The following is a 12,043-nucleotide window of genomic DNA, read 5'->3' as shown; positions in this document are numbered from 1 at the left end:
CCCATTTGTTCATAAATAGGTGTTCGCCTACTGTGTGTATGCATAAAATGCCCATTGACTAACAAATGGGAATACAGTAGTCACTAAGAGAAACAAAATTACCATTTCATAAAATCAAGTTAAGCCTTTTGTTTGCTTCAGAATTCTCAAAATTTCTGTTCAGAATGCCAGTAGGGGATTAATGAAAGTAATAGGTTAGGTCTTTTTACAGTCCATGCATATTAAATCGGTTGAGGCACTGAGAAACCACTCCATGTCCATGGAAAAAATTATCAGCATGTAATAGCCCTGAGGTAGCCTAACCAACAAAGAGCCATTCTTCTTACGAGAAGATTTTAAACTCTGATTTTATTGTAATTCTACTTTTCTGTACTGTCTAATGGAAGTATAAATGAGACCACTGCCAGAGGGGTTTATTTGGGTAGTCCATGTTACTGTACAAGCACAAGTTTTCTATCTCAAGTTTTACTACCCACCGTCTGAAGTTGGCTACACTTGCCAGACCCTGAGATCTGGGTATTTTTGATGGGTAGCTTTTGCTCTTTTGTTGTTAATAACAAATTAAAATAAACAGCGCTCATAAATGCATATTTTTTCTTTATTAAATTATGTTTTAATTACATTGAAGAGGGAGAGTAAGATGATGTTGAACAGAAATGCATGTCATTGGGCACCTTGTAAGGAGCTTTGCCTTACGTCTTGCCAGAATGATTGGGAATATTGCTAATCTACTTTATTTGTTGGAGTCAAATAATACTAACTTTATACATCACGTGAATAGTGGTACGTATTGGTTAAGTAAAAGCAAATTATGTACCTTGTACTTAGTGAAAACAGTGGTAAGCAATGTGTGTGTAATGAATGTCACGGGTTTTTCGAAATTGTTTTAGCAAACCCTTAGGTATCTAAGGAGAAGAAAGATGGCATTTAAGTCTTTCTTCTCTGAGCAATTAGTTCAAGTTCAGCAAAGATTGTAGTGATTCACAGTTGTTTCCAAATGCAACCATCAATGAAATGCTTATTTAGGCTATGTAAAATATCTTCTCCTGCCACAACAAACATGGCTTTTTAGACTTGAGGAAACTATGTCTGTAGAAACTGGGATTCTAAATGTGCAAAACTTTTGCTTTGTCCAGGTGCTTTAAAGAATTTTTACATGCTTGGTCTGTCAGTAGGTACTGTTAACAAGCACTGATATTTTCAGAAAGATAAATTAAACTCACAGTCCTTGAAATTTTAGGGGAAAATCACTGTATAAAAGTGGTCTTTGCACTTGAGTAGTTCTGGTAAGTTATGATGCACACCATAAAAACTAAACTTTGCAGAATAAAGTTCACTCATTCTGATGCAGTATAGTACAGCCTTCAGAATGAGGTTTTCCTTTTCCTGAGGATTCCTGAGGAAATGATCTGCTTTTCTTTTCAGCACAGCATATATGTGGCACTCCTTCTTACTGGTTTGGTTAATACTGTACAAAAGTTATGCAATTTTTCTCTACAAGAAGGTACCTAAGAAATGTTTTGATGATGCTTTTGTGGAAAAGTTACATATATAATCTCTGTTTTTGTTTTCAGAGATGTATTGCCTATCTGTTTCCTTCTGGCTTATTTGACAAACAAGCCAGGCCCATGATGAAGGTAGGATTTTTTTGTTGCATTTCTGAATAACTGTAGCATAATATTTTAAGTAACTTTTTCCTGTTGCTGATGTTTATTTATTTATTTACAGCATCCTACTGAAATTTTTCCAGAGCAAAGGAGTAAGTGTTCAGTTTTTTAAAATTATTTCTAAGTATTAGAATTTTTGCATATGTAGAATTCCTTATTTTCAGATTTACATTTTTTCCTCATGTTCCTATTAACTTCTAAGACGTAAGCAGTAAAAGCTTGATCTGATATTCCGGTTTTTAGGACAAAAAAAATAGTGCTGGGTTCTGGAATACTGGTGGTCTTTTCAGACATCTTGTTAACTGACTATAGATAAATGTTTCTTATTGCTTAAAAATAAACAATAGGTAGGATGATGTGCAGAATCTGTTGAAGTCACAGGAAAACCTTTTGTTGAATTCAGTAGCTTTTTGTCAGAGCTGTCTATCACAGCCATAAAATATTCATTAATACTATTTTAAACCAAAAGTTTTCCTGGCAACTTCATAGCTCTAAAAGCTTAGAAATTGCAGCTCTGAATTTACAAGTTGAGAGAATAGGGTGAGTGAAAACTCTCCCAGTCGTGTCTGTTTTGACCTGAAAGTCCTAACTCTGTGCTTATGTCTATACCGTCTTTGGTCTTGCTCCTGAGACACCGTATGAAATGCCAGTTGTCAGTGATATGCCAGTATGTTGGTCAGTTGGTCAGTGAGAACTTCACTGAAATCGCCAAATTAATTTTATGTAGAATACATAAAAGATAGAACAAAACCTGTTGTCTGCTTTTGACCCACATTTGGTATGAGCTAGTAGCTTGGGTGTGAAATTCTACATTCGCTGAGCTATCAAGTCCCCGATGGACACTTCTGCTTATCAGCAAAATCTTTTCCTTCCTTTCTTCAATTTCCTGTTCCTGGAATTGATACTTGATGTTTTTGGGGCTTTATGTGTCTTTTAGAAAGCTGTCAAATTATCTGAAATTTTGGAATTTCAGCTTCCAAATGGTATGCATTATTTTCTAACTTCATGGTATTGTGAAGTAAAAATTAGAGAGTGAAAGGGTGAGAGTTAATCATTATGCAATTTTTAAAATCCAAGGGCTGTTTTATGGCAGAACTAAGCTACTATTCTATATAATTTCAGGACTAAAGAATTCTTTGAAATGCTAGCTGTGTCCTGAGGAGTGTAAAAACTAATTAGTTAAAGTGTATATCTTTGTATTTACATCTAAAAATAACACTTGCAGTTCGTGTCTCTCTTAAGGCACTTTGTCTTGTCTATGCATTATGTCTTTGATAACTTTGAAGTACAAAAATGTAAATTTATACTTCAGAGTGTTCCCTGAACAGTAATTTCAACAAAACATGCTTTCACAGCTGCATGCGTGGAAATTCATACATTCTACCAGTAGTATGTGTGAGTAAAAGCCCCCTGTATTCCTATTAGAATAGAAAGTTTTGTATCTTTCCATTCCACTTCTGTCTTGAATCCTCCAATGCAGTACATTTGTGCTTATCAGACAGATTCTTGGAGTCTTATCTTTGTCTATAGCTTATAGATAGCTTCATTTGAACTTCACTGGATAAAATGGCTGTGAGTTTCTCCACAGTTCAATTTGTAGAAAGTTCTCAGGTTTTTATTTTTGTTACTTCATTTGGAAAAGATATGTGTCATGTTATAGTTGATCTTTTTTTCTGAAGTTGAAATTGATTTGTCCTTAACATTTTTTAGTGGGGAAAAAAAAACAAAAAACAAACGGGATGTGCTGACCCGTAGGGAACATATATTTTCTTGCTGAACTAATAATGTAAACTGTAGCATAGGTCTTTGTGTTCAAATATCAAATATGTCAACATGAACAAGTCCTAAAATCACCCAAGTACTGAATACACTTGTTACTCGCAAAAAACAATTGTACGAATAATTAGTGTAGTTTAGTCATATTGTATTAATAAAAAGTTTGCCCTGGGTTTAAAGCACTGTTTTCCAGAGCTGTTAATCTTTCATCTTTCACAATCATTATGATTTAGATCGTTAGATCTCAGTTTCCTCTTAATTTGTACTTCTTTCTATTCTTAGATAGATGCTTCTATCTGTAATACCAACTATACAGTCTTTGAAAGTTTATTTGAGATGTACATGAGGGATTCCCTCATGTTAAACAATATTTGGAGATATAATATTAAATATTTAGTTATAATTGCAGGTGAAGATTTGTTTATTAACAAGGTAGTCTAAATCATGACATTTCCAGAGAGGTTGAATACCAGTAAAATGTCTTTGTTCTCTGGTATTTAAAAAGGTAATCAGTGTTATGAAAGAGGTTTATAACTGCAATTAAATATAAACTTTTTTTAGTGAGTGTGTATTGCTTTCTTGTCTAATCTTGCTTTTCATTAGAAATCCAGTGGGGAGAAGATGGCCGACCATTTCACTTTCTCTTTTATACTGGCAAGCAGTCATATTATTCATTAATGCATGTAAGTATGTTATAATCTGTAATAAATAATGTTAGCTCCCAGGCAAGTACATGTTGTTCTACAGATGCGTGTCTGGAGCTCCTGAATTTACTCATGTTTTCACAGTAGGCCATAACTAAATTCAATGTATATTTTTATGTCACAGTATCCATTATTGGGGCATTTTGTCACATTTAAGAGAACACAGTACATAATAGTTCTTGCTTTATTTTTGGTTTGTTTTATAGTTTTGGCTATGTACTGGGTTTGAATAGTCTGAATGCTTTCTTGTAGGCTGTATCAGGTTAGTAGCATAAGGTTAGTAGTGGAGAATGCATATACAACAAAACCAGCTAGTTCTAGGAAAACTCATTGTAGAATAAAAAATAGCTTTTGGGTTGTTTTTCTTCCCCCTTGAAGGGCAAAGCTATAGGAAATGTTATTTGTGCTGACATTTAGTGTGAAGAAAATTTGCATTTAAACTGCTTAATTGATTTTTCAAAGACTGTTCCATTCATGCAAACTTAAGGCTTTTTCTGATAAGTATGGTTCCAGGAGTAAAAGATCTGCATCTGTTTACCTTTATGAAAAAAGCTGTGTCTAACAGAACATCACTAGACCCTAGGTCTTAATATGGATTATGAAAAGACATTTCATATCTATGACCATCAATGGCACAAACATTATCTACTGCTTTAGAAGAGTTTATATAAAGATCAGTGTTTCTTATGTGTACTTACAGGAGGCAAAAGCATTAATAACACATACAGAAATACTTAGTTGGACAATAATTTCAGATTTTGTTTCCTCATTAGATAGTCTTAAAAAGTCAGTTCTATGGTTAGTCTGTTATAAAAAAAAATAAATTGCTATCAAATTCGGTGCACAGCTTTACAGAGTGCAGTGTTTTTATTAGAATTATCTGATATTTATTTGCGTTCTGCGTACCCAAAGGACAAAATCCCCACTTGTCAGGTACATTTATTTCTTTGGGAGAATAACCCCCCTTCTTTTTTTTTTTTTTGTTGTTGTTGACCTTGGGCAAATGAGCTTCTTGCCCTGGCAGAAATGAAATGAATGATAAATGTAGAGTGTGTCTTTGCTGAGTAATGGAGCTGCAGCATAGGCTTTCCACAGAGGTTTTCTCCTGCACAGCCTGAGGCAGCCCGAGGACCCCTGCTGTTCATTTAAATAGGTATGTCAAATCTGCCTCGAAACGCCGCTGGTTTGATCTGTGGTAATATTTGTGAAGGTTCCATATGGACTTGAGCCCCCTGCAGTGCTAAGAAATAATGTACAACGCTTCATGGTGCAGACGCAAATTTTCTCTGAAAAGGGATGCAATGCTGCGTTTTAGCTGTCGGAGAGGATGATGGAGCTGATGCGCTAGGCCTGTCAACTTGTTACACGGATGGGTTGCACGCAGCGAGGCTGTGGAAAATCTGTGCCTTTTAACTTTTCTACTTAATCACGGTTGTAGCATTGCCTTTAGACTGTATGCTACATTAATTCTCTTCCTGCCTTCTGCCTTTCATCCCAAGTTTCACGGAAAAAAGTAAAGCATGCAGGTCTTGTAGAGGAGCCTTATCAAACAGCTGTCATCTGACAAGCCATTTGCATTTGTTTTGGCTGAAACAGAGCAACCCAAGGGCAAGATGTTTTGTTGCATTCCATCATAATGAAGAAATTACAAATTTTACAAGGAGCACAAGTTTATTTTTAGCTCTTTGTAGCAGTTAGAAAGAATATGCAAGCTTGCCTTGGAAATTTCAAAAAGAATAGTGTGGATCTTGTTTCTAACAGCGTGGCAACCACCTTCAAAGAAATCGGTTTGACAAATGCATTTTTCTTTAGCATAGGATACTTGAGTGTTCTTTGACTGTTTCCAAATTTTTTCATGAAGTAGGCTTCTCTAAACCTAAATCCCTTAAGTGAGGTTTAACAGGGTTTTTAGTCAGCCAATTTGAAAGCCACAATCTGCATGAAATTTCCAACATTTTTTTAACCTCTTATTAGACTAATGTGTATTTAAGAAAATGTATTTTTAAGTTTCAAAGCTAATTAATTCAGCTAGCAGGGAAAAAAGGGTTGTATGTTAATACAGTCCAGTGTGAGTAATCAGTCCCATTTGAGGATGTCCTTTAAATTGCTCCATTAAGTCTAAAAAATCGGATAAACATAATATTTATCTTAAACTTGGATTCCATTAATTACTGCATAGACTCATGTGGAACTTGAATTTTATTAATTGCTAGTAATATAGCCGGTCACAGCATTATTTGTGTACTTAATGCTAATAAACAATATTCTCCACTTACTAAAAATAAACTGTGTAGATTTGGATGTATTACAGCTGCCAATATATATGTTATGACTTGAATATTGAATGAACTTTCATATAGGATATTTGCTTTATACTCCATTGTTGTCTTTGTTCTGCCTGTTGAATAAAGTTTAGCTGTAGGGAAAAGGACAATTTATTTTTCTTCCAATACACAAAAGAATGTTTATTGCATGAAACACCATTTCACAAATGTTTGATACTATAGTTGATCATCATTTAACTTAACTTTTTCAGAGTAATATATTTTTGTAATGTGTAGAACAAGATGAAATGGTCTCTTCAGATCATTCCGTCTAGCAAAATAGTAATTTTATGTAACTGTACTTCTAGTACTTTTTTAGAAATATCAGAGGTAAATGCTCTAACAGAAGAGCATTTTAACTCTTGAAAAACCCCAAAGCTAAAAAAAACCCCAAAGTGTACGCTGAAGTCAAAACCACATAAGAAGCAAAGAAAAATGCAAACTGTGATATAAAATCTGGGCTCTGCAGCGTATTTTAACCAAAATGTTAACATTTTTTTCCCCTTAAAAATCTTTTTTCTAGGGTTCAATTTGCTAATTTCTTCCCTACGTTTTTTATGCAGGGTAAAATAAGAATATTACTTTTTTATTTTAAGAGAGCATCCTTGTAGAGATCTGAAATTTGATCTGTCTATTAGAAATGGAAGCGTTTCAGTATGTAGCCAATCTTGTAAAATCAGCTAGTTTGATTGTGTAATAGCTGAGTTTACAAGACACACAGATGTGTACATTCATGAATTGGACTATTGAATCCTGAAGTGGTTAGTAAAATCTTCACCTGCCAGCTTTGAAAAAGCAAGTGTGTCTTCAGAAGCTTTCTTTAGCCGTTTGGGGAGTGAAGATTTGTCAGATAAATTATTGGGCATTACATGTGATTCCTGATTTTGCAAAGGCTCATCCGCGTACTTCACTTCACATGTGAGTGGTTCTTTTAGTCTGTTGACTTCATCTCTAGAGATTAAATACATGCGTAAATTTTTTTTGATACCTCAGACCAAAATTTTATTTCATAAGAGATGCAAGTCCTCTTTCCTTGCCAGAAATATGCAGGAAATTATATTTAGCATTTCTCTTGCACTTGGAAGTATTTTAAAATACTACTTTTTAGTGTTGTTTGACTTCATCTCCTGTGTAAAGGGTTCTTTATATGAATGGATGTGATTACTGTAATTTAAGCAGAACAATTTAAAGAGATCATTTTAATTCTGGGAAGTGCACATTCTTAGAACTTAAACAGGCTGTGGAGTGTTGGTGTTCCTTGGGAATAGCTGGGGAGGGTCTTCAAGAAAACCTTACTGTTCCAGCTGTTGTAAAGCTTTCTTTGTCATTGTTAACAATTACTTTCTGAGGCTAAAAACTAGTGGGTGGCAACCCATATCTCTCATTTTATTTGCCCAGTGTTTATCAGTAGTTTCTGAATATGATGGCAATCCTTAAGTCTTCCTTTAACTTGTGTCATGTTACCTGAAAATACTTCAGTTGCTCTTCAGAAGCAATTCTGACTATAGTCAGCCTGTCCTAAGGTAACAACTGTGATTCCCTCCCCTGCCCTTTTTTAGAGAACTGTGATACAGCTGTGTTTTTACTGAGCTCCTTGTTCATGTATTTGTTGCTGGCCATTCCAATACATAAATGTGTATGCCAGAGTGTAGTGAAAATGATGGGTATTTGTGAGGAGGCAGACTGGAGGCTGCTTTTTTCCAGATAGGAAGGTGACACTCAATGCTTTATGTGGGTAAAAGGTAAGCCAAGAGGGCAGCAGTAAAGTGAAAAACCTCCTTATAGATTTATAAGACCTAGTACCCCAGTACCTCTTCTGATCATCTAACACCAAAATATCTTCTTCATGCCTGTTCAACTACTTCTAAATGCAGAAACTCACGGAGCTCCCAGGAATCTTTAAACCTGTTTCAACGGAGCTCTCCCCATATAGTGGAGGGGCAGCCACAGCCCTCCTTGCCCTTCCCTCTCCTCCCTCCTAGTCTAGAGTGGAAGCTCCGATTCTTTTTCATGTCTAACTACAGTTGCCTAAAAATGGCTTGGTGTCAGGCACGCCTCATGCCCTCTAACCTAAATGATGTCTGTGCTTTTAATATATAGCCAATAATTTTTGCAGACTAATAGTTAGCTCTGAATGGAGCTGTTAAGATTATTAGTGATGTGACATAAATTTTGCCCAAAGTAGTGCTACCGTGTCTTGTTATCTTAGAGATCTCCAGATACATATGTGAGGTTTGGAAGCATTTGAAAAATATAATTATTGTGCTTTTTCTATATGATGTTTCCTGTGCTTGAAGATAATTTTTTAAATGTGAAAAATTTTCCTATTTCTTACCTGGTAGTTATCTCTCAAAAATAAAGGATTTCCGAAAGGGATGCTACTGTAATATATGAATTCTTATGCTGTCTCAAAAGTAGATGATTTTGTACTTCAGGATTTTGTACTGTGCAGTTATTCCAAAAATACTTTTATTCCACTGTGCTGTTAAAAATGTCCCCTGTGACCTGCATCAAAGACTTCAGTGAATTGTCCCTATTTAAATGCTTTGAGAGCAGCTCACATAACAATCTGTTCTTAGTTCATACGCTTTAAGTACAAATATTTTTAGTATATGTGCGGGTGTATTTTTGTATTAGTGCATAAATCAGCTTGAACAGTAGGTGTTTATAACTAAGTGGGGGGTTTTGTTTTGTTCTTTTAAATGTAAACTCTTGCAGAAATTTCATTGCATCCTGTTGCAAATCTCAGTATTACGTTAAGAACTAGTATTTAATTGGTTAATTTCTGGCAATACAGAGCTGTCTCGCATTTCTTCTTTTACTGTTTATTGTAAATAATATAAAGGGAAAAAAACCCAACCATTGTTCCTTGTACCTAGTAATTCTTACACTGCAGTTTCTCTCTGGTATTTGCTAAAACTCATTAATAAGGTATATGATAGTGACTACAAGCTTTGTATTTTCACTTGTTAATGGAAATAAATTATTTGGTGTATAAGTACTTTGTTGTAGTACAACAATGCTGTTTTGTTTCAGGATCATTTATAATTATTTCTCCAAATACTTCTATTTAACTTGTGATATGAATTGCTGTGTAATTCAGAGTATTATATATTACATTTTAGAACCAAATAGTCTCAAAGTTTCTAAACTGAAAAAAAACCTGAAAGTACTTTATTAAAACTGTGTTTCTTCTGTAATATTTTCAGTGTGACTTTCAGGAACATTTTTTCCTTTTGATTTTCTGAGGTGGTAAATTACTGTCACAGCATTGTTTGAAAGTAATAGCATAGCTAAGAATTTTGAGAACTGTTAAAAAAACAAACAAACAAACTGAAAATTCAGCCTAAATACATCTGTAATGTTTGAAAGAACAGATTCTGATTATGGTAAATGTACAATTTCATGTGTGTCCCTATAGACATGCCTGGGTAAGAGGGAGTTCTGACTGATACAGACCACCAGTAAAGCTGATGCTCTAAATGTACAAAAATCTAACTGAATGAAATTATTTACAACCTTAAACCTTGTCCCTATTTTGAGGAAGTCAAACTGAAGTGTGGATGCACTGATAAAATTATTGTGCAGTATGTTTCGGAGTACATGTGTTATACAAATGTAGTTGCCTTCCATACAGGTTGAGAATTTTTTTCAAGCATATGTAAGAAGGCAAGAAACACTGAAGAAAGCCAACAGAATTCAGAATTAATTCCTTTGAACTGTATATGACAATATATATTGTCTAAATGTTTGTTGGTTTAGATTTAACTTGCCTTTTTTTAGTTGTCAGGGCTGTGCTTGTTTTGACACCTCTGCATTTTAAGTGTTTGGAGAGTAAAACCACATAAACATGTTTTAAACAACAAAATTTAAATATTAAATGGAAAAAATGCATTTAAATACTTCATACATTTTAGGAAACATATGAAAAATTGCTGAATGTTCAGAAATATCAAGACCAACTGACAGCTCAAGGCCTTCCTTCTCAGAAGGAAAAAAGGTAATCTTCCAGTTGGAATGAATATTGATACTAGTTTTCTTAAAATGCTTCAATATGTTGTTTTAGCACCCTACCTGCCTTTTATTCCACAACCACATTTGCATACTTCTCGCCTCTTCCTTGTCTAATATTTTTATGGTAATTTCAGGTTGAAAAGCCTTATCTGTAGTGTGTACGTGCAGAGTGCTCACTTCTCACTGCTCAAATAGGGAAACCCCACCTGTTTCTCTTGCTCTATAATCTTTCCCTGTTCTTTTTAATATTCTTTCCTATATAAAAGTTCTGAAGTGTGTTTTGAAAATAAGTAGAGAATATCCAGGATTCTGTGTTTTCTGTATATGAAGTTTTCTAATTATTTCTCTATTAAAGGTTTCTGAAGAAGGAGAGATAAGCTCTTTATAGGAAAACAAGGCCTTTTAAAGTACTAAGTTGCTTATCTGTTGAAAAAATCTGAAGGCCTAAAGCTGAGCTCTTTCAGTGTCTTTCATTAATTACAATTCTTGAATGTTTTTGTTTACCAATATTAACCTGAAGAATATTAAAGTACTTAATTTCACTATTTTTATTCTAATGGCTTTGAACAGCTAAATCATCAAAAACTATAGTAATTTTAGAAAAGTTTATTTGGTTGGATTTGTTTAAACATCACCGTTATTACTAATCGAGTTTAGTTTCTCTTCTTTTTCCTCTTTAACTTCTCTGGTGTGCACAGCAAGCTCTTCAGCTAGTTAGCCACTGGACAGAAAAGGTACAGAACCAGAAGAAGCTATGGGAAATGCTACAGTTACTTTTGTAGTGCTTTAAGAACTGTTTGCTTCTCTTAGGCCGTATTCTTGATTTTTCTATTTTGAGGGTTTTTTTGCAAGGAGTTTATGATACTAGAATGTTAAATGAAGCAAGTCTTTTTTTAAAGGCATGTATACAGAGAGGAAGTTTTGATTTTGGTGTTTACTGCTTTTTCTGTATAGTTACTTTTTCACTGTCCAAGTTGTTTTTATCTTTGTTCTTGCTGTGTATTTTCTAGCCAGATTTATGTGCTGTTCCAGTTGCACATCATGTTGGTTTGTCATTTCTTAATTTCAGCCATTTGTTATTTATGTTAGAAAGAGAACGGATTAATTTGCTGAGATTATTTCAATTTCTTAAATAACAGAAGTTCATGTTTCTTCATGATATAGGTAGTGTCCTATGACCCACAGAGTGTTTTATCACAGATTCATGTTAGCTTCTGAGCAGACAAGAGAACAAATGAATTTAGTTTCTTGGTGCATGCTGCTGAAAAATAACCTGACTCTTTACAGAGCCCAGCCAGTGGATTTACTGATGTGAAAAATGACCTAAAGCTAGTGAGAGTTGAAAGGTTTTTTTCCCTGTTAGGTTTGTAAAAGCCCAGAGAACTTAAAGGATTTTTGAGACATATTTTCCACACTGGATATGGTACTTCCTCTGAGATTAGCCTGGATAATTTATCTCTGAGGTGTAGGTAGAGGCTGAGTGGGAAGGGCTGGTTGGTTTGCGGTTTGGTTTTTTTTTCCCATCCAGAAAATAACCTATTGTGGACGCATTCTGTAA

The 12,043-nt window shown here is 34.5% G+C and overlaps 1 protein-coding gene across 1 annotated transcript in view; it reads left to right on the top strand.

The window, feature by feature from the left end:
• MRPS9 (mitochondrial ribosomal protein S9) overlaps positions 1-12,043 on the top strand; it is a 33,476-nt gene that overhangs the window by 12,965 nt on the left and 8,468 nt on the right. Inside the window, exons 3-6 of the mRNA XM_075092370.1 lie at positions 1,575-1,637; positions 1,729-1,759; positions 4,047-4,126; positions 10,389-10,471. Coding sequence (XP_074948471.1) covers positions 1,575-1,637; positions 1,729-1,759; positions 4,047-4,126; positions 10,389-10,471 — 257 coding nt within the window. The remainder of the gene's footprint in view (positions 1-1,574; positions 1,638-1,728; positions 1,760-4,046; positions 4,127-10,388; positions 10,472-12,043) is intronic.

This window comes from Phalacrocorax aristotelis, chromosome 1 (assembly GCF_949628215.1).
Source record: "Phalacrocorax aristotelis chromosome 1, bGulAri2.1, whole genome shotgun sequence".
In the NCBI taxonomy this organism is placed as follows: Eukaryota; Metazoa; Chordata; class Aves; order Suliformes; family Phalacrocoracidae; genus Phalacrocorax; species Phalacrocorax aristotelis.
This window is presented reverse-complemented; position numbering and strand designations above follow the sequence as displayed.